The 18,425-nt window shown below is 55.3% G+C and overlaps 2 protein-coding genes across 2 annotated transcripts; both read left to right on the top strand.

Annotated features, from left to right (window-relative positions):
* The first annotated feature begins 184 nt into the window (after window positions 1-184).
* EIF4EBP2 (eukaryotic translation initiation factor 4E binding protein 2) lies at window positions 185-1,702 on the top strand. The gene is made up of 3 exons (XM_065746916.1): window positions 185-336; window positions 468-641; window positions 715-1,702. The coding sequence occupies exons 1-3, from the start codon at window positions 198-200 to the stop codon at window positions 744-746; spliced, it is 345 nt and encodes a 114-aa protein (XP_065602988.1). The 5' UTR covers window positions 185-197; the 3' UTR covers window positions 747-1,702.
* A 1,657-nt stretch (window positions 1,703-3,359) lies between these two features.
* On the top strand, window positions 3,360-16,293 carry PALD1 (phosphatase domain containing paladin 1). Its single transcript, XM_065745998.1, has 19 exons — window positions 3,360-3,486; window positions 5,612-5,803; window positions 5,880-5,982; window positions 6,059-6,238; window positions 6,475-6,639; window positions 6,870-7,106; window positions 7,945-8,093; window positions 8,178-8,274; window positions 8,350-8,454; window positions 11,307-11,402; window positions 11,563-11,697; window positions 11,925-12,041; window positions 12,121-12,300; window positions 13,010-13,207; window positions 13,316-13,456; window positions 13,629-13,700; window positions 13,896-14,036; window positions 15,419-15,574; window positions 16,100-16,293. The coding sequence occupies exons 2-19, from the start codon at window positions 5,619-5,621 to the stop codon at window positions 16,250-16,252; spliced, it is 2,610 nt and encodes an 869-aa protein (XP_065602070.1). The 5' UTR covers window positions 3,360-3,486; window positions 5,612-5,618; the 3' UTR covers window positions 16,253-16,293.
* The last annotated feature ends 2,132 nt before the right edge of the window (window positions 16,294-18,425 follow it).

Genomic DNA, 18,425 nt, shown 5'->3' on the forward strand with positions numbered 1-18,425 from the left:
GGGAGGGCTCTCCGAAAGCCCCCCCCCGCCCCCCTTCTTTGTCCGAGGTAAAACCGTACGGCCCGAGCGCGGCGGGAGCCGAACCCGGGTCCCACCGGGCTGCAGCCCGGAGCCCTCCTCCCCGTCCGGACCACGTGTGGCGGCGGGCGGGGATGGCTCGGCCCGGCCCCGCCCCGCAGGGACAATAGCGCGGGGCCATGGCGTCGGCGGGCGGCCGCCAGCACAGCGAGAGCCGAGCCATCCCCGCACGCTCCGCTCCGCACGGCGACGCCGCTCCGCTGCCGCCCGGCTGCTGCACCACGCCCGGCGGCACGCTCTTCTCCACCACGCCGGGAGGTAAGCGGGTGAAGCCCTAAAAGGAAGCCCGAATTTCAGCCGGGCCATGGAGGGAGCCTGGGCCGGTGGGGGGGTGAAACTGGGGGCTCGGGTGGGAGCGCCCAGGTGAGGAGGACTCACTCCCGTCGCAGGTACCCGCATCATCTACGACCGCAAGTTTCTGCTGGAGCGTCGCAACTCGCCCATGGCGCAGACCCCACCGTGCCAGCTGCCCGACATCCCCGGTGTCACCAGCCCCGGGGCCGGCGACGAGCCTAAGGCAGAGCCCACCAGTCCCGGCAGTCCTGACGGCAAAGCAGCGGCCGGTAAGCGGGCGGCCCCTCCCGGGAGGCCCCGAGCCGTGGGATGCCCATGTGCCTCTCTTGGTGTCTCTTGCAGGGGACGACGCGCAGTTCGAGATGGACATCTGACCGGGTGCCCGCCGCTCTCCTTCGCCATTGCCCCGTTTATTGGTCCGTTGTTTTGTTTTTCCCCCCTCCCGTTTTGTTTTGGGTCTTTTGCCGCATCGCCCCACGCCGTCCCCCACCCCAGGAGTAGTCTTAAGGAGCGGCGCCTGGAAATGGAGGTGCTGGATGCCAAGCTCTCATCCTGGGCCTTCCCCGGGACGTTTCAGCAGCCATGGCACTGGGAAGGCACCGGCACCTCCGCACAGTGCAAACCCTTGGGTCAGGATTAGACCCCTCCAGCACCTGAGCTCCTATGGGCCACACGTGGCACAGAGCCCTCACTTTTCCATATTTTTTTTTGAGGGGGTACTTTTAGAGGGACAACCACGATGCGGGGAGAAGGGAGGGCCGAGCAGCAGTGTCCCTTCCCTCAGACCCCGATCTGTGCCGCGGGGTTTGGGGCGGGCTTCACAGCCGGGTGCTTTGGGGGACGCTGCGAGCGAGCGAGTGCGAGTGGAAGTGCGATGCGCGTGCGGCTGAGTGCTTGCGACACACACACAGATATATATGTTATATAGAGAGAAATATATTTTTCCTTACAACGTTGGCCCTCGGGGGTCCGGCGTGGTCCCCGGGGGACGCAGCGTGGAGCGGGGAAAGGCGATGGCCATCAGCCACGTGGTGCCTTGCTGCTCTCCGAGCCAAGAGAAAAAAAGAAAAGCAATCAAGGAGAAAGCAAACTTTCTACGGCTTTCTACGACGTTTCTACGACTTTCTACTGATTATTTTACTCTTTTGTTTTGTTTTAAACGGGATTCTGGCTGAAAAGCAAGGAGTGCCCGGCGTCTCGGGGCGGCTTCTCTGCTGTTCAGGGTTGTCGGTGGGTTTTCTGGTTTTCCCCTCTCCTGTATGGGAGGAGGAAAGCTCCCACCGGCGGTTGCTGTTACAGTGAGGTCAATAAAGATCTTGGTTCTATGACAGAGGCACGCGTGGGCTCTCTTTGGCCTTCGCCCCTGTATGGCAACTGTTGAATCACAGCCTGAACCACTGATGGATCTCCTGAGGCGAGCACTGAGTCAGCCATGGGAGCACAGGTGAAGGCAATGCGCCTGTGTGACCAGAAGGGGTGGAGTCTGGCTCCACCTCTCCCAGGCCCCATTTAAGGGCTGACCAGCAAAGAGATCCTTCCCCTGTGGCGTTTCCTATTGTGAACCTAGGATACAAGTGAGCATTTTTTCCCCTTTGATTGTCTCTTTTCCATTGCAGTAATCTAACTCTACCATCTATAAAATCTCTTGGCTATAACACCACTCGGTATTATCCATTCTTTTAACCTCACACCATTTGTCCTGCTCTCCTAAAGCAGAATGCTTGCAGGGGTGAGGTGTCTGCAGGGCATGGAGGCTCTTGGGTGTGCAGCTGGAGAGTTACCAAGGGAAGTCCCACTGGGGACGTCCCAGCAGATGGCTCTGTCAAAAAGCTGTTCCAGAAAGATCTGAAATGTCGTTTTTCTGACTGTGGTTTCCAAAACCACATGCGATGCTGGGACAGACGTGGTGGGAAGGTGCTTCAGTGGGCCTGCATCTGCTCCTGGTTCAGCCAAGGAAAAGAAAAGTGATAGGATGGAGGATAAAATGTTTGCTGGAGCAGGGAAAGAGGGCAGGTAGCCCTCCAAGGCTGCTTTTCTCCACCTTTCCTGAGCTTTAGGAGATTGAGGGATGCTTTCAGGCTCCCTGTCCCACCCAGAGGTTTGCTGCTCCTGCAGGTGGGGAGATGCCCTCGATGCTCTGTGGTGTCAGGGCTGCTTGCACACTCTGCTCCCCAGCCTTTACCATTTTCGGGCTGCCTCTGGGCTACGTTTACATTCCTTTCCCTCCTTCCTGGTGACACTGACCGCTCCTTCTCCTTTTTCCCTCAACTTGTTGGGCTTCTGTAAATATTTATGCGCCGTGCTGGCGGTGCCTGCTGCAGGGCCGGGGCATTTCGGGTCTCCAAAAGGGAAAGCTCTGGAGTCCTCCCTGTGGGACTGATGTGCTTCAGGTGGATTCTCTGCTTACATAGGAAGGACAAACGCATGTGGAGCTCAGATCTGGGCATCTGGGAGGACATGTGTAGCTGGGTGACTCCCTGATGTTGGACTGGGGGCAGGTGCGGGAGCTGGTGGGGGCATGGGGACGTGGCTCAGTTGGACTGGGTGATCTTAGAGAATCATGAAGGCTGGAGAAGACCTCTAACTCAATCCTATGAATGTGCCGGGGGTTGTAGGGTGTTCGGGGACAACGTGCCAGAGCATTCCCGAGGGATGGGAACTGTGGCTGGGGGAATGCTGTGTACTACGGGGGCTTCTAAGGGGCTGGGGGCTGTTGCACACTGGGGAGAACCTCGAAGGTAATAAAGGGGCAGGACCTAGGGGCTGCAAAGTGCCAGCGAGGCCCCGAGGGGCTACAATAAGTAGTGGGAACGCGAAGCGGAAAAGCGCAGCCCCTTCCCCTCCACCCCAAGGCCCAGGCTCAGCCCCCGGGAGCGGGGCGGTGCCACGGAGGGACGCGGGCGGAGCCGGGCGGCAACGGGCGGAGCCGGGCCGCAGCGGGGCCGCTTAAACCCGTCCCGCAGCTCCGCCCCGCACCCGGACCGACGGCCGGACAGACGAGAGGACGCAGGCGGTGCGCGGCCGCGGGGCTGCTCCGCCAGCCCGGGCCCTGCAGCCCCGATGGGGCCGGCCCGGAGCCGTCCCCGACAGCGTTGAGCCGCACGGAGCCTCCAGGTACCGCGCTGGGGGGGGAGGGGTACGAGGATGCTCGGGTTTGCATCCTTCAGCCGCTCCCCCGGGGGAGCCGCGAGTCCCGTGCAGGGCAAAGCGACGGCGACGAGTCCTGGCCGCATCCCTCGGGGCTGCTCTCCCTCGTGGTAGCGCTCCCTGATTTCTAGGAACCGCTGTAGGGTCGGTTGGTTTCGGTGGGATCGGGGGCCGAGCAGCTCCGGATGAGCGCTGCGTTCCCGGCGCCCCGCGGTGGTATTTCTCACCTTTCCTTTGAGCTTTCTTTGCGCTGAAGCCTGTGGCTTCCTTCCGGCGCATGGAGGACCCCGTCGGAAGGGACCCGTGAGGGTCATCGAGCTCAGCTCCGGTTTACTACCTTTGAGGAGACGGGCCTCGATTCCTTTTCCCCTTTTCCAACTTCTGCATGAGTTACTCGTATCCATTTACGCGCATTTTCAGCCGTTCATCGTGCCTCCTGGTGCTTTTCTCCCCGCTGCTCCAAACCCAGAAGGCTCACTCCTGCCGCTGTCCCATCCCTTCGTTGTTTCATTTTTTGCTTTTTTTTTGGGGGGGGGGGGGGGTGAGAACAGGGGCAGCACCGTGCTCTATCACTTCCTCCCTCCGGTGATGCCGCGTGCTCCCCGCTCCATCCGGCGGTGCTTCCTGCCCGGCCCCGCGACCCCCCGGGGGATGCTGCATGTTGCCCGCTTTTGGGGCAGCTCGGGTCCACGGTCCTCTTGGCACAGAGCTTTCCCCCAGCAGCGTGGTGCCCTCGGTAGCAGCACGGCTGTCCTAATTTAGGAAGCTGCTAACGAGCAACTTGCAGAGAAGGGTGTAATTTGGGGGTTTCTCCCAGGGTGAGGCCGTGTCCTCGGCTATGCTAACACAACAAGCAGACATGGCAAAAGCTGGGTGGGACGCCCAGGATCAGTGAGGTCCTTCCCCCTCCCTCCCCCAGAAAAAAAAAAATTAAAAATATATAACTGAAATGCAGTGCTGAGGGTGCGGTGGTGGTTTGTTTGTCCCTGCTCCTCCTGCTGACAATGAGGCGGCTGGGGCAAGTGCACGCTTCCTCCCACCGTGGCAGATGCATCCTGCAGCTGGGCCCCCCCTTGCTATATTTAGACCATTGTTAATGCTGGCCTTGGGCCCCTTGCCAGCTCCATGTTGGGGGCTGACACCGTGGGGTGAGGTCAGGAGTGCCCACAGTTGAGTGGGAATGCTGCTCTTTTTCCACCAGTTTGGTTTGGAAGTAGCAAGCGAGCAATTGGATTTATTTATTTTGGTTCAGAGAAGTGGCTTTTCACAAGGTGGCCAAAAATCCGGTCTTGGTGACAAAACCCGTTTGGGAGGCAGCAGGATGGGCTGCAGAAGCACCTGTAGGTTGTGCTGCCTGTTACCTGTCAGCACGCAGCTCCCAGCACATGCTGTGTCCTTGCAGCTGAGCCCCAGCCCTGTGCGTTGGCTACAGAAGCAAGAAAAGCTCCTATGTTTTTTTCCCCTGGGCTTAGCAGGAAGAACAGGCACAGCATTGTCCCAGGGCAGCCGAGCGTGGCGGGATGCTCCTGGCTGTCCTCTGCTCCCCTTTGGAGCCTGCATGCATATGTCTGCAGGCCCACGTGTGTGCGTGCATGAGCACATGTTTGCATGCGCATGTATGTGGTGCATGGGGAAGCCAGCTGCAATCCTGCTGTGCAGCAACAGAGCACTGGGAGTGAGCCTGGGAGGCAGTCACAGAGAGCTGGAAGTGTGTAGCTGTATTGCTCTTCAAGCTTTTTTTTCTGTGCTGGAGGCTAATGGCTGTCCTGCCGGGATGGGAAGCTGCAGGTCACTCTGCAGTGCCATCTGCTGACTCATCACATTTTGGGGGCTGGCTCTAGAGTTCCTCCTCTTCCCAGCCCTGATGGCAGAGGGGCCATGCTGGGGATTCAGCCATGGTGGGGCCAGACTCTGCCTGGAGGACACGGTGGGAGAAAGTCCGTAAGGAGAGCGGGAAGGAAATCAGAGAGCACGGGAAGGGTTGGGTTCGTGTTTCTTCGGAAATGGGCCTCCCCTTGCTGTGCTGGGGCAGCTGAAAAAATTCCTCTCCCTTTACCCCCCCCATCCACCTTGCTTTTCCATCCCTGTGCAGCCTGTGGATGATGGGCACGACCGCCAGCACGGCTCAGCAGACGGTCTCAGCCTCCGCCTTCGAGAGCGTGCATGGCATTGGCACCATGGAGGACCAGCGCTCCCTGAGCATCCACTCCTTCCAGACCCTCGGGCTGCACAACAGCAAGGCCAAGTCCATCATCACCAACAAAGTGGCACCCGTGGTCATCACGTGAGTCCCTGCAGCAAGCCCTCAGTGCTGCCTCCCCTCTCTCTCAGTGCTTTTAACCTCCTTCTGCTTTTTCCAGGTACAACTGCAGGGAGGAGTTCCAGATCCACGATGACCTGCTGAAGGCCAACTACACGGTGGGACGCATCTCTGAGGCCACGCTGGAGCACTACCTGGTGCAGGTCAGCATCACTGCTCATTGCTCCTGCACGCTTCTCGTGCTCGGATCCTGTTCCATCATTCTCTCTTATTCTGTAGGGGAAATATTTCATGGTCAGAGATGTGTACAGCAAGTTGGATGTCTTGAACACTACCGGCAGCTGCGGAGCTCCGAATTTCCGGCAAGCCAAAGGAGGCTACGCGGTGTTTGGCATGGGTCAGCCCAGCCTCAACGGCTTCAAGCTCGTCCTGCAGAAGCTGCAGAGAGAAGGCCACAAGGTTGGTGCGGCGGGAGCGAGCGTGGCCTTACAGCAGTGCTCTTGTTTGTGGGAGAGGATCTGTAGATGGTTGTGGAAGTCAAGGGGATATCTGTGGGGTGAGTGGCCAAAATGCTCCATCTCCAGAGCTGCTGACTAGTCCATGGAGGAGGCTGGCACAAGGTTTTGGGAAGCCTTTTTCCCAGCTGCATGCATGGTGTCATCCCTCATACCCCTCACATTTGGTCATTGTTCCAGGAGTGTGTCTTCTTCTGTGTCCGCGAGGAGCCTGTGCTCTTCTTGCGGGTAGAGAGTGACTTTGTGCCGTACACACCACGGAGCAAGGAGAACCTTCACGAGAACCTCCACGGTTTGCAGAGGGGTTTGCGGGTGGAAGACCTGGAGCTCACCATCCGCAAAGAGGTGATCCCCAAGGGCTGGGGAGACGTTGGGGCCTGAGTAGGGTTCTCCATCATCTGGTGTGCAGCTCTGTGTTCTTGGGTGTCCAAGAAAGCAAAAACTCAGGAACACTGAGATGGAGATGTGCCCGTCCCCTCCCTTTGGATATCATGATGGGGTTCAAAGTGGCCAGATGCTGTGTGGGGCCTGGTGAAGGCCCACAGGGTGTTGATGGCAGTCTCTATCTCTGCTAGATCCACGATTTTGCTCAGCTGAGTGAAGGAGTCTACTACGTCTACAACGACATCGAGCGCTTTCGGGACGGGCCGCACACCGTGCGGGTGCAGGGTGAGGAGGACATCCATGTGACAGAGGAGGTGTACCGCCGGCCCATCTTCCTCCTGCCCACCTACCGCTACCACCGCTTGCCCCTGCCCATGGATGGGGCTCCCCTGGAGGAGCAGTTTGATGCTTTCATCTGCTTCCTTAGGGTGAGCCAAGCAAAACCGTGGGGGTTTTAGGGTGGGATTTGCTTCCCCGGTTCTCTGAGGCTGATGGGAAGGGCCGTTACTCCTACGCTTAGGTAAAGAAACAGTATCCACACCCAGGCGTAGTGCTGGAGATGCTCTTAGAATCACAGAGTGATTTGGGTTGGGAGGGGCCTTTAAGATCACCTAGTTCCAACCCCCTGCTGTAGGCAGAGATGCCTCCCACTACACCAGGTTGCTTACAGCCCCATCCAGCCTGGCCTTGGTAGCTCCTTGCTTAGGTTGATTTGTTTTGGATGGATCTTCTTTATTTTGGAAGCCCTTTATATACAACAGTCACCAAAGCAATGTGCAGGCTTGATGTCATCATATTCTTTCCCCTTCTAAAATAAAACAGAAGTTCTTTCTGTGCTGGGGAAGCACCAGTACGGGCTGGAAGGATCCCTGAGTCTACCTTCTTTCTCTTTTGGCTTCATGTGTCCTGTAATAGGGAACCTGTGCATTCAACTGTGTCCTGCTCCTGCTTATCCACTCCCTTCCCCCTCTCCCTTGCTGGAGGTGACCATCTCTCATGCCTCCCAGCGTTCCTGCACACATAGCTCCTGTTTGGGGAAAAACAGTTTGGGTTTGTGGAATTGGTTTCAGTGGTGAACCTGGTGTGGAAGGCTGGGGACGGGTGGTGGGATTAATGATGATCCCATCACTGATTCATGAAGGAGGGGCTCTACACTGATGTGGCGGTACGTCTGCCTGTTCACAGTGAGGAGATGTCTATGCCAGCCTGAGCTCTCCTTGCTGCTTATGGACATCATCCATCCCTTTCTGTGTTTCTTCCTTGTAGGAGAGCCCTGGCCTGCTGCTGCGGGATCCCAGCCGCCCCCCACCAGCACTGCTCTTCAGCTGCCAGACCGGTGTGGGCAGGACCAACCTGGCCATGGCCTTGGGTACCCTCATCCTCCAGCATCACCGAGGAGCAGCACTGAAGCCTGAGTAAGCAATACAGACCCCAGGGCATCTGGGGTGGCCACGGTGCTCATTGATTTGATGACCTCTTTCTCCCTTCTCCATGGGCAGCCCCCTGCATGCAGCCAAAATGCCACCGAGGGCCAGGTTTCGGGTCATCCAGAGCTTCATTGAGATGGTACCCAAAGGGCAACAGATGGTGGAGGAGGTAAGTAGGGGATCTGCCAAACCCGTGCTGAGCTTAGTGTGGGCTCTCTCTGCTCACTGGCTCTCCCTGCTCAAGGTGGACAGCGTGATTGCCTGCTGCTCAGAGATGCATGACATGAAGGAAGCCATCTATGAGTCCAAGAAGAAGCTGGAAGGGATTGGAGAAGACTACCAGATCCAGGTACCCCCTCCAGAGTGGTATCTCCTGCTCCAAAACTGAGCCATGGAGCATCAGCCAGGGCCCCCTTTAGCAAGCCATTAATTAGAGGATTGCTCAGCTGCCTTTGTAACCCTGCTCTGTGCATGGTAATTTATAGAAATGTTTTTGTGAGCGGATCTGAAGAATGTAAATTATGGAAATCCAAAACTTCCTGTGCTCTGGAAGCTTCCCAGGGGTGTGTGAACCTGAAAGGTTGTGATGCTTTGTGTTTTTTTTTTTTTTTAACTTGTGTAAAAAAAAAAAAAAGCTGTGAAATTGAGCAGGCTGGGACTTTGATGCACTCCACATTTAACTTCCCTTCCAGCCTTTCTGGGGATGGATTTTTCCATTGAGATGTGACGAATGTGCCACTAGAATGGGGAACCCCAATTTCCAGCCTTCCCTGTTCATTTTGCAGGGCAGATTTGCATCTGCTTGGCACTGCTTCATGCAGTGCTGCATGCTGTTGTGTACAGCAGGTGGGCTCCCTTGGCTATATGTAGGGCCAAGTGTGGGCAGAGCAATAGGTTGGGCATTTTGGGGGCAAAGGGTGACCTGGCTGACCCTCCATTCACACTGGGGAGGGCTGCTCTGTGTCTTCCTCGACACTGGAGAACAAGTGGCTGGGGATTGCTGTAAATTAGCTGAGAGGAGTGTTTATTTGAAGTCTGCATGTAGCAAGAGCACTATTAAACAATGGCAAGGGGCCAGGAAAATGTACTGGGGGACATGGGTGGGGGGAGAGGAGGAGAGGAAAGGACTCTGTGGGCACTGAGGAGTGGGGTGGAGGATTGAGTTTGACATCCTGGAGTGATGGCACGGAGATGTGACACAGGGTCTTGGGTGGGATGCTCAGCCCCATCCCTGCAGTGCCCAGCCCTTCCTGGCCCAACTCTGTGCTCCTGGGCTCTGTTGTGAGTTTAGAGAGCCAGTGTGTTGCTCTGCCTCTTGATAAATGACAGCGGGCTGGGTTTGTCTCGTGGATCACAAGTAAATATTCATGACTCAATGCCATTGCAGTGTGCAAAGCCTGCTTGCCAAGTCTGCCTGCGATGCAGGAAAGAATCTTCAGCAATGCTTGTTCTGTCTTAACGGAGTTCCTGTGATGTCTGGGATGGGCTTTTTGTTTGCAGGGAATAGGGGCAGGATCTGTGTGTCCCCCTGGGGTCTATCTTACGGACAGCAGTTGCCAAAGAGGCTTTGGGACAACCTCACGTGGGGTTGGATGCACTTTTGCTGGTCGTAAGGTTTTGAGGTTGCATCCTCAGGGAAAAACCCGGTGGATTTTGGGAAACCCCATGGCTCCCAGGGAAGCCCAGTGGCTGGAGCATCTTCACTAGAGGCTGTAGAGGTGTCCAGGGTGATGTTGGCACCTTGTGTTGATCAAACCCCTCTGTTTGGGTCTCTCTCTCCCAGTAGCATCTGGACACTGTATTTCGCAGGCAGGCTGTGTTGGGTTGGACCTGCTCCCGGCGCATCCTTGGGTGAAAGCGAAGGCTTTGTTTGATCTGAAATGCAAATTTATGGCTCTAAGCATCACTTAATATGGAAAAAAATAAGTTTATTTTGAAGCTTTATTTTAATTTATATTTTTAAGAACTATTCCAGATAGGGTTCTGTAGATTTTTTTTTTTCCACTGCCATTCTTGTATGGAAGCAGTTCTCATAAGTTCATAAGTTCATAAGGTTGGAAAGGACCTATAAGATCATCTAGTCCAACCATCCTCCTATCACTATCTCTACCCAACTACTAAATTAAGTCCTTTAGCCCCTCATCTAAACGCTTCTTGAACAGCGCTAGGGATGGTGCCTCAACCACCTCCCTAGGCAGGCCATTCCAGTGCCTGACCACTCTTTCAGAAAAGAAATGCTTCCTGAGGTCTAATCTAAATCTTCCCTGGCGCAACTTGTGGCCATTCCCTCTTGTCCTGTCATTACTTATCAGGGAGAAGAGGCCTACCCCCTCCTCACCACAACCCCCCTTCAGGAAGTGGTAGAGTGCAATAAGGTCTCCTCTGAGCCTCCTCTTCTCCAGACTAAACAATCCCAGCTCCCTCAGCCGCTCCTCATAAGACTTGTGCTACAGACCCCTCACCAGTTTTGTTGCCCTTCTCTGAACACGCTCCAGGGCCTCAATGTCCTTCTTGTAGTGAGGGGCCCAAAACTGAACACAGTACTCGAGGTGCGGCCGTACCAGAGCTGAGTACAGGGGGATGATCACCTCCCTGCTCCTGCTGGCTACACTATTTCTAATACAGGCCAGGATGCTGTTGGCCTTCTTAGCCACCTGGGCACACTGCCGGCTCATGTTGAGCCGAGCATCAACCAACACCCCCAGGTCCTTTTCCTCTCTACATTCTTCAAGCCATTCTGCCCCAAGCCTATAGCATTGCATGGGGTTATTGTGGCCAAAGTGCAGGACCCGGCACTTGGTCTTATTGAACCTCATCCCATTTTGCTCAGCCCAGCTGTTCAGCCTATCCAAATCCCTCTGAAGGGCCTCCCTACCCTCAGGCAGTTTGACACATCCTCCCAGCTTTGTGTCATCTGCAAACTTACTGAGGGTACACTCAATTCCCTCGTCTAGGTCATCAATAAATTCTGTTCCAAGCAGCTTGGTGAAGTTAATGTAAAAATGCCATTTAAGTCTCCGAGTAGGTTTTTAGTATTTTCTGCCTCCATGGTGTTTAGAAACTGGCTCAGGCCAGCTTGCTGCTTGCTTGTCTCCTACTAAGCAGGTATGTCTTGCCCTGTGCCCCTGGGCTCCAGCAGGAGCTGCTCCTGCCTTGTGGTCCATGTTGGATGCGATGAATGCCCCCTGTGTTTGCTTTCAGGGGAACAGCACCAAAGAATACTTCCTCCAGAGGACTCTGCAGAGCCTTGAACGCTATTTCTACCTGATTGCCTTCAACTACTACCTTCATGAGCAGGTAAAGGCAGTGTCTCCTGGCTGGGAGGTGGGAGGGCAGGGTGACAATTCAAGCTGCGATGGGATGAGGATGGCATCACAACTAACTTTTTTGGAAGCGTGTGGTGGGGAGGGTGAGCCCAGGCTGATGGAGTGCCCCCTCCCCGGCCCCCCGCCGGCAGTACCCCCTGGGCTTTGCCCTCAGCTTCAGCAGGTGGATGTGCCGGCACCCTGAGCTCTATCGGCTGCAGGAGAGCATGAACTCCTCTGAGCTCACTATCACCGGGGACCTCATCACCAAGGGGACACGAGTGCTGGTGAGTGCCCCTCCTGGGTGTGGGGATGATGGGGTTGGTTGTCTGCTGAGGGGGTGGCACTGTCCTAGGATGCTCAACTTCGAGGAGGTTTGGTGGGGTGGGAGAGGCAAGGGGCTCTTTGTGCTAAGGCAAGTGTTGAGTCTTGGGGCCTTCAGGTCTGTGTTATCTGCAAGGGTGGGTGTGTTCCTAGCATGCACACCAGTGTGCCCAACCCTGTCCTGCCACAGGTGGTGGATGAGCGCTTCTGTCCAGATGTGCTGAGCACTGTCAAGGAGATGAGCGTGGCCAATTTCCGCCGGGTGTCCAAGATGCCCATCTATGGGACAGCACAGCCCAGCTCCAAGGTGAGAGGTGGATGCCTTGTGGCAGGCAGGGCCACCCCTTTGGGTGCCATCCCCTCACCTCGGCCATCCTTTCCCCCAGGCCCTTGGCAGCGTCCTGAGGTACCTGACGGATGCAAAGAGAAAGCACTCGCGCATCTTGTGGATTAGCCTGCGGGAAGAGGTGGTGCTGGAGGGGAACGAGCAAATCTACACGCTCAGGGAGCTGGGAAGCCTCGACCAGCTCATCCCTGTGCCTGTTTCCACACCTGAGCAGCTGGAGGTGAGCCTGGGCTTCGGGCTGCAACTCGGTGCCTGGTCCTGCCTTTGTGTGATGCATTCTGGGTGTGGTGCCTGCTGAAGGCATCTCCTCTTTGCATGTACATCTTTACTGGGGATCACCAGAAGCACAGGGGCTTCTTCCCAACTGGGGTCAAGGGGAGGGTACCAAGGCTTCACCCTGGGGTAGCATGAAAACTGCTCCCCAGTCTTGTTTGTGGCTGGTGATTCAGGCCTCCTCCTTGCCTCTGTGGTATCTGTCCCTTCTTTGCTCTAAAACTTTACCCTGTGTCCCATTTCAGCTAAATTTGTCCTTGCATTACATTTCTGAGCTTTCTGCAGATAACTGGATGTAGCACAGAGGTGCAGGTCATGTCCCTTATGAGAGAAAAGCATCTCCCACTCTGCCAGACAGAGCTTATCCCTGGGAAATGAGTCATAGGTAGCCCCTCACCCACCATAGCTACTTTTTTTAGGCTTTTTTTAGATGGTGAAGGGGATTCTGCTGCCAGCAGCATCCTGGCTGCATGGAGGAGCTCTGTGGGATCTTGGGGATAACAGTGGCCAAGGTCTTGTGGTGGTCAGGACCTGGAGCGTGGTTCTGTGTCAGGCTGTATCTTAAAACATAAAAATATCTGGAAAAGAAAAGGGGAACAGGTAGAAGAGGAGTAGGTCTGATGCTCTGGTGGTGAGGTTTTCTCTGTCCTTTGCAGAAACTCGAGTCCATGCTGAAGGGTGACCTGCTGAAGTCGCAGAAGTGGCTGGAAGTCTACCTGGAGGCAGAGAAGCAGATGAAGATGTTCAAGAGCTGCCTGACCACGCAGGAGATCTTCAACCAGCACAAGAGCACTTGTCAGGGCCTGACCTACCGGCGCATCCCCATCCCTGACTTCTGTGCTCCCAAGGAGCAGGTAGCAGCACTGCCATATCATCCCCAATCTGCCATCCATCTTTTTGGCTGGGGGCAGCATGTGGGGTTGGGAGCACCTTCCTTAAAACCCTTGGTGTTGCTCTCACAGGACTTTGATCGGCTGCTGGAGGCGATGAAGGGTGCCCTGGCTGAGGACTCACAGACAGGCTTCGTGTTCAACTGTGCCAGTGGCCGGGGCAGAACCACCACGGCCATGGTCATTGCTGTCCTCACGCTCTGGCACTTCAATGTGGGTACCAGCACTTCCAGCTGGTGAGGGCTGTAGGGGCAGTTCCTTTTTTGTTGGCTCTACATAGCCACAAGGGAACTCTAGGAGGAGTGGAGGGTTAAGGGCAGGAGGGATGGGGCTAAAATTTTAGGTGTGTCAAGTGTGTAACTCTCCATCCTTCTGTCTCCTGCAGGGCATCCCTGAGATGAGTGAGGAGGAGATTGTGAGCGTGCCTGATGCAAAATACACTAAAGGGGAATTTGAGGTGAGTCCTGCAGCCAATGTGGCCCGTGCTCTGGGATCTCAAAAGCCCTGTGAGGTGTGCTTGGTGGAGGATGATCCTTTCCTAGGCTGGGGGTTGAGCGTTTGGGTTGAGGGCGCACCGGGTGTTGAGCGTGGGTGTGGAGTGGTTGGCTTGAGAGCAGCAGATGAAGCCTCTGCCACTCTGCCTGTGCTCCAGGTGGTGATGAAGGTGGTCCAGCTCCTGCCTGATGGTCACCAGATGAAGAAGGAGGTGGACATGGCCCTGGACACAGTCAGTGAGACCATGACGCCCATGCATTACCACCTCCGAGAAATCATCATCTGTACCTACCGGCAGGTGAGCAATGCCCTTCTCTGCCATAGGGCTGATCCACCAGAACCCAAAGAGGGCAGGCACATCGTGGATAAGGGTGGGACCTCACATCAAAGCTGTGTGGTGTGTCACCAGAGAGAAACCAGGGCTCCTTGGGTGGTGGCTTCGGGCTTCCTTCACTGATTTTTCCCATCAAAATGAGGAAAATACTGTAAAGCCTGACAGCTCCCATGTGCTCTGTTCACCACAACTGGCTATGGGGCGAGGAGCAGAAATCAGAAGTTGATGGATTTACTACTCATTGTGATCCCTTACCCGAAGCAATGGGGGCTTGATGGTCATAGTGGTCCAGCATCCCTTGCAGTGTGCTGCATCCTGTATCCCAACCTATCCTTCCCTCAGCACCCCACATATCATCACCGCAGCCGGCAGAGGGCAGGGCTGCTCTGTCCTGTTCTCTTCCCATCCCTCCTGGCTCCTCCGACTTGAGGAGGAACACCGGGTCGTCGCTGCCGGCCGAGCCACGCGCTTCTTGGCAGCCTTGCCTTTGCAGAGCTGTGATGACGAGGGCGAGCTGCTCCCACTCATTAGCATTATTATTTTTTGGAAGGCGGCTGCCTGCCCGTTCCCGCGACCTCCCTGTGCCCCTTGCTGCCACTTGGCAGTGAGGAGCAGTGCATGGGTGTTCCTGGGCCGTATCCTGTTTCCCAAGCAGCTGCATCCAGCCCACCCTGATGGCCTGGTGGGGAAGGAAGATAAGCAGGGAGTCATCCGCTGCCCTGTTCCCCTTGCCCTAGGAAGATCCTTTTATTGCTGCCTTGTGTGCAAATATTTTAATGTAGTTTGTTTTCCACGTCCTGCCAAAAATGTTAGCCCAGGATGGGCAGGCTCTGTGAGGACATCTGTGCTCTGGCTGGCAGATGGAAGAAAGGTGTGTACTTCCAGGTGCACATAGCCCCACTGTGGGCAGGTTTTGGTTGCATCCTGCTCTTTGTTTACCTCTTGGGTTGGTGGGAGCAGTGTTTGGAGCCTTGCAAGGGAGACGCTCCACAGGGTCAGGGTGAGCAGGATGGAAGGAAAATGTGCTGTAGTGCGCTCAGCTCAGATTCCTTCCTACCCCTTCCCAACCTAAAGTGGGAGGAAAAAATAGATTGATGCCTTCCTTCCGCTGCTGGAGGATGTGTTGTTTGGGGAGGTTTCCTCAATGGGAGCTTCTGCAGGAGCCAGCAGCAGAAGCTGGCTGCTTCCTTTGGTCTCAGCAGCAGCAGAGATATCCAAGGAGGCTTGTGTTTTGGGATGATGAATCTGAAGGTCATGACATCCATTAGGCTCCTTAGCTTAGCGAGCATTTCTGTGGCATGATGAGAGTTTGCCAAGCTTCTTCTTGTCCTTCCTTGCACTTGCAGGGGCGGTCGGGCAAGGATGAGCAGGAGCGGAGGCTGCTGAGGCTGCGGAGCTTGCAGTACCTGGAGCGCTACATCTACCTGATCCTCTTCAACTCCTACCTGCACCTGGAGAAGAAGGACTCCTGGCAGCGGCCCTTCAGCCTCTGGATGCGGGAGGTAGGGCTGTGGTTCGGGACAAAATCTGCTGTGATGCAGTGCTTTTGGGGGGGCTGCCTGTGTTCTTACTATCAGTGCAAAGTCATGGGCAGTGCTGCTCATCCCTGCTCCTGCTGCAGCTCCTTGACTCCTCCAGGAAGACTTCACATCAGAGAAATCCTCCCCAGGTGCCCAGGGGGGGGGAAGATGCTGTGCTTTTTCTTCCCCCTCGGCTGAAATGAGCCCCCATTTGCGGGGAGGGGGTGCACCCCACTGAGCATCAAAGGTCCCTTTGGCTCCAGCACAAGCGCTACACTTTCAGTATTTATTAAAAGAAAAATAATAAATGAAAAACCCAACAAGGCCACATTGTAACTTTATTTCCGGAAGGGAGCCAAAGCTAACAAACCATAAAGCTGCTTATAAAACCCAGCAGCGGCAGCTGGAGGAAGGCTCGGGGAGGGGTCGGTGCCATGCAGGCGCGGTGGGCTTGGGTCACGCAAGGAGAGGAAAAAAAAACCAGCTCACCCTCTGCTGTGCTTCCAGGTGGCGGCTGTGGCTGGCGTGTACGAAGTGCTGGATGGGCTGGGCTTCCCCGAGCTGGAGCAGCTGGAGGATGAGGAGATGCTGAGGAAGCTGCGTGGGCGCTGGAGGGCACAGAGCAGGGCTGCCTGGCCCTGCCGTGGGGACTTGGTGTAGGGACAGAGACTGTGTGCCCCCAAAATGAAAAGGGAGGGGGGGGGAAACCTGACATCAGGGAGAGGGGAGGAAGGGGGGAGAGCCTTAGAGCGTGAGCGTTAGGGTCAGGGGCTCTTCAGGATGCAATAAAGATGTAAATTAAACAGAAAGCTGTTGGATGGGTGCTTACGAGGGAGGGTGGCATGAGGTGGCATTCCTAGGTTTTTTTTTAGCTGTGGGTGGCACTGGGGGAAGCAATTCAGTGGGGTGTCCATGTCCATGCTGAGGCCTTGGAGCATCCATATCCAAGGATGGCTCGGGGAGATGGTAGCAATTCTGCATCGGAGCACTAGGCTTTCAGAAACTACATCTGGATTGCACCTGAAAACATAATTAATAGGCATAATGAATGGATTCTTTTTTAATTGGGTGTGAACTGATCAAGAAGGGACTTGGGGCTCCCTCCTGCTGGTACCCCAGTGCTGGGGATGGCTGGAGCTGCCCACTTTCATCTGCTGCCAGCAGCAGGAGGTGCAGACAGCGGAGAGCAGGAAGGGGAGGCTGGAAAAAAAATGATTTAAAAATAGCACGAGGTGCCTTGGCTTGGTTCCTGCTGTGGCTTTGAGAGCCCCCATTTCCCCCCCAGGTTCCCTCGACAGCGTTTTATTTTCAGCTAAAGCGGGCCTTTTGGTTTTGCTTTTCCTTTCCAAATGTGTAGTTGTCATTTTGCTGGATGTTTTCTGCTCCTTTTATGGGGATGGGCTCGTAATGAGAGGCAGGGGAGGGCTGCCTGACAACAAGGGAGGGGTGCTGAGCCGGGGCTTAATGAGCAAGACTTTAATTGCTGCAGCCCCCTAGCCCTTTAATCTGGGTAATGAAGCCTGGAGATTGCATCACCTGCACTGGATCTCAAAAAGCTTCTTTCCGCTTTCCCACCTTTGTGACAAGTGATTTCCCAAAGCAATTGCTTGGGAGAAAAGGGGCATGAATGCTTTTGGGTGTGAAAAGTGACCGTGCCCCATTTATTCCAGGATGGGAACGTCATGGTGCAAGCATCCCAGCTCTGCAGGGATGGGGGAATGCCGGCACCCAGCACGCTCCCTCACTGGTGAACAGGGACAAGAAGGGGGCACCGCTTGCAAGGGGGAAGGAAATTCAACTTTGAGGTGTGCCCCACAGCATCCCCTAAGGGATGCCCGGGTGGGACACGGAAACTCAACGCCTTTAGGAAAACACCCACGGTTCCACCGGTGGAAAAAAAGCTCTTTGCGTCAGTGAACGTGGGCTTTGTGGGAGGGATGGGATGTGGGACTGCAGCTGCCTCCCCAGCTCTCTGCTTGCTGGGGATGGCAGTGTGCTCTCGTGCTGAAACATAACAGTGCTGAAGCACTTCTCTATTTATTGAGTACGTATGGGTATTTTTTTTTCACTTGACTAACATCCCTGACCTTGCAGCCCTCTGCAGGTTCCCGTGTTTTCTGTTCTGTGCCAAGCTGCTGGACCTCAGTGAGGCAACGCATCTGCGTTTCATTTCCAGCTAAAGAATAGCAATTAAGACATTTCTGCAGAGCCAGGGCTTGGAAAACTAAAAATAACGCCATTCCCCAGCAGCCCCAGCCTGCAGCCATTAACAGCAGCAGTCACAAAGCTGGGACACAGTTTTGCCAGGGGAAGGCATCTCTACCTCGAAGAACGGACGGATCCCTCTTTCCACATTGCTCCTACCCTACCATGGCCTCCAGTTGTGCCATGAGAACATGGGCCGAGCTCACGTCCCCCAGCACTGAGCCCTGAGCTGCCGTGCTCTTGTCTGTGCTCCTCAGGGGCTCCCCACATCCCCATGGGGCTTTCCCCCATAGGCCCCACACACGCGGCCCTACGCTCCCGGTCTGTGCCTTCTGCCCCCGATGCGGCGGCAGTAAATATTTTGGGTTTTAATCTAATCGGGGCTGGCATGCCTGAGGGATGAGGTCATGCAGTGCATGAAATGCACACCAACAACTTTTTACATTTCTTTTTTTCTCCTTTTTTCCTCATTCTTCATTTTTTCTTTTTTATCCACCTTTTATTTTTAGTTCTCCTTTTTTTTTAATTTTCCTTCGTTTTCCTCCTTTTTTCTTTTTTTCCTTTTTATTTTTTAATTTTATCCTTCTTTTTTTCCTGTTTTCTTTTTCCCTCCTTTTTTCATTTTTGT

This window comes from Cyrtonyx montezumae, unplaced genomic scaffold (genome assembly GCF_038088225.1).
Source record: "Cyrtonyx montezumae isolate F1298 unplaced genomic scaffold, pur_monq_1.0 scaffold_4, whole genome shotgun sequence".
NCBI lineage: Eukaryota > Metazoa > Chordata > Aves > Galliformes > Odontophoridae > Cyrtonyx > Cyrtonyx montezumae.

Coding starts and splice junctions, on each gene's coding strand:
- PALD1 (XM_065745998.1), top strand. CDS start 5,619: ATGATGGGCACGACCGCCAGCACGGCTCAGCAGACGGTCTCAGCCTCC. Junction 12,042..12,120: donor CAGCACAGCCCAGCTCCAAG/GTGAGAGGTGGA, acceptor CCTTTCCCCCAG/GCCCTTGGCAGCGTCCTGAG. Junction 14,037..15,418: donor TCATCTGTACCTACCGGCAG/GTGAGCAATGCC, acceptor TTGCACTTGCAG/GGGCGGTCGGGCAAGGATGA.
- EIF4EBP2 (XM_065746916.1), top strand. CDS start 198: ATGGCGTCGGCGGGCGGCCGCCAGCACAGCGAGAGCCGAGCCATCCCC. Junction 337..467: donor CTTCTCCACCACGCCGGGAG/GTAAGCGGGTGA, acceptor CTCCCGTCGCAG/GTACCCGCATCATCTACGAC. Junction 642..714: donor TGACGGCAAAGCAGCGGCCG/GTAAGCGGGCGG, acceptor TGTCTCTTGCAG/GGGACGACGCGCAGTTCGAG.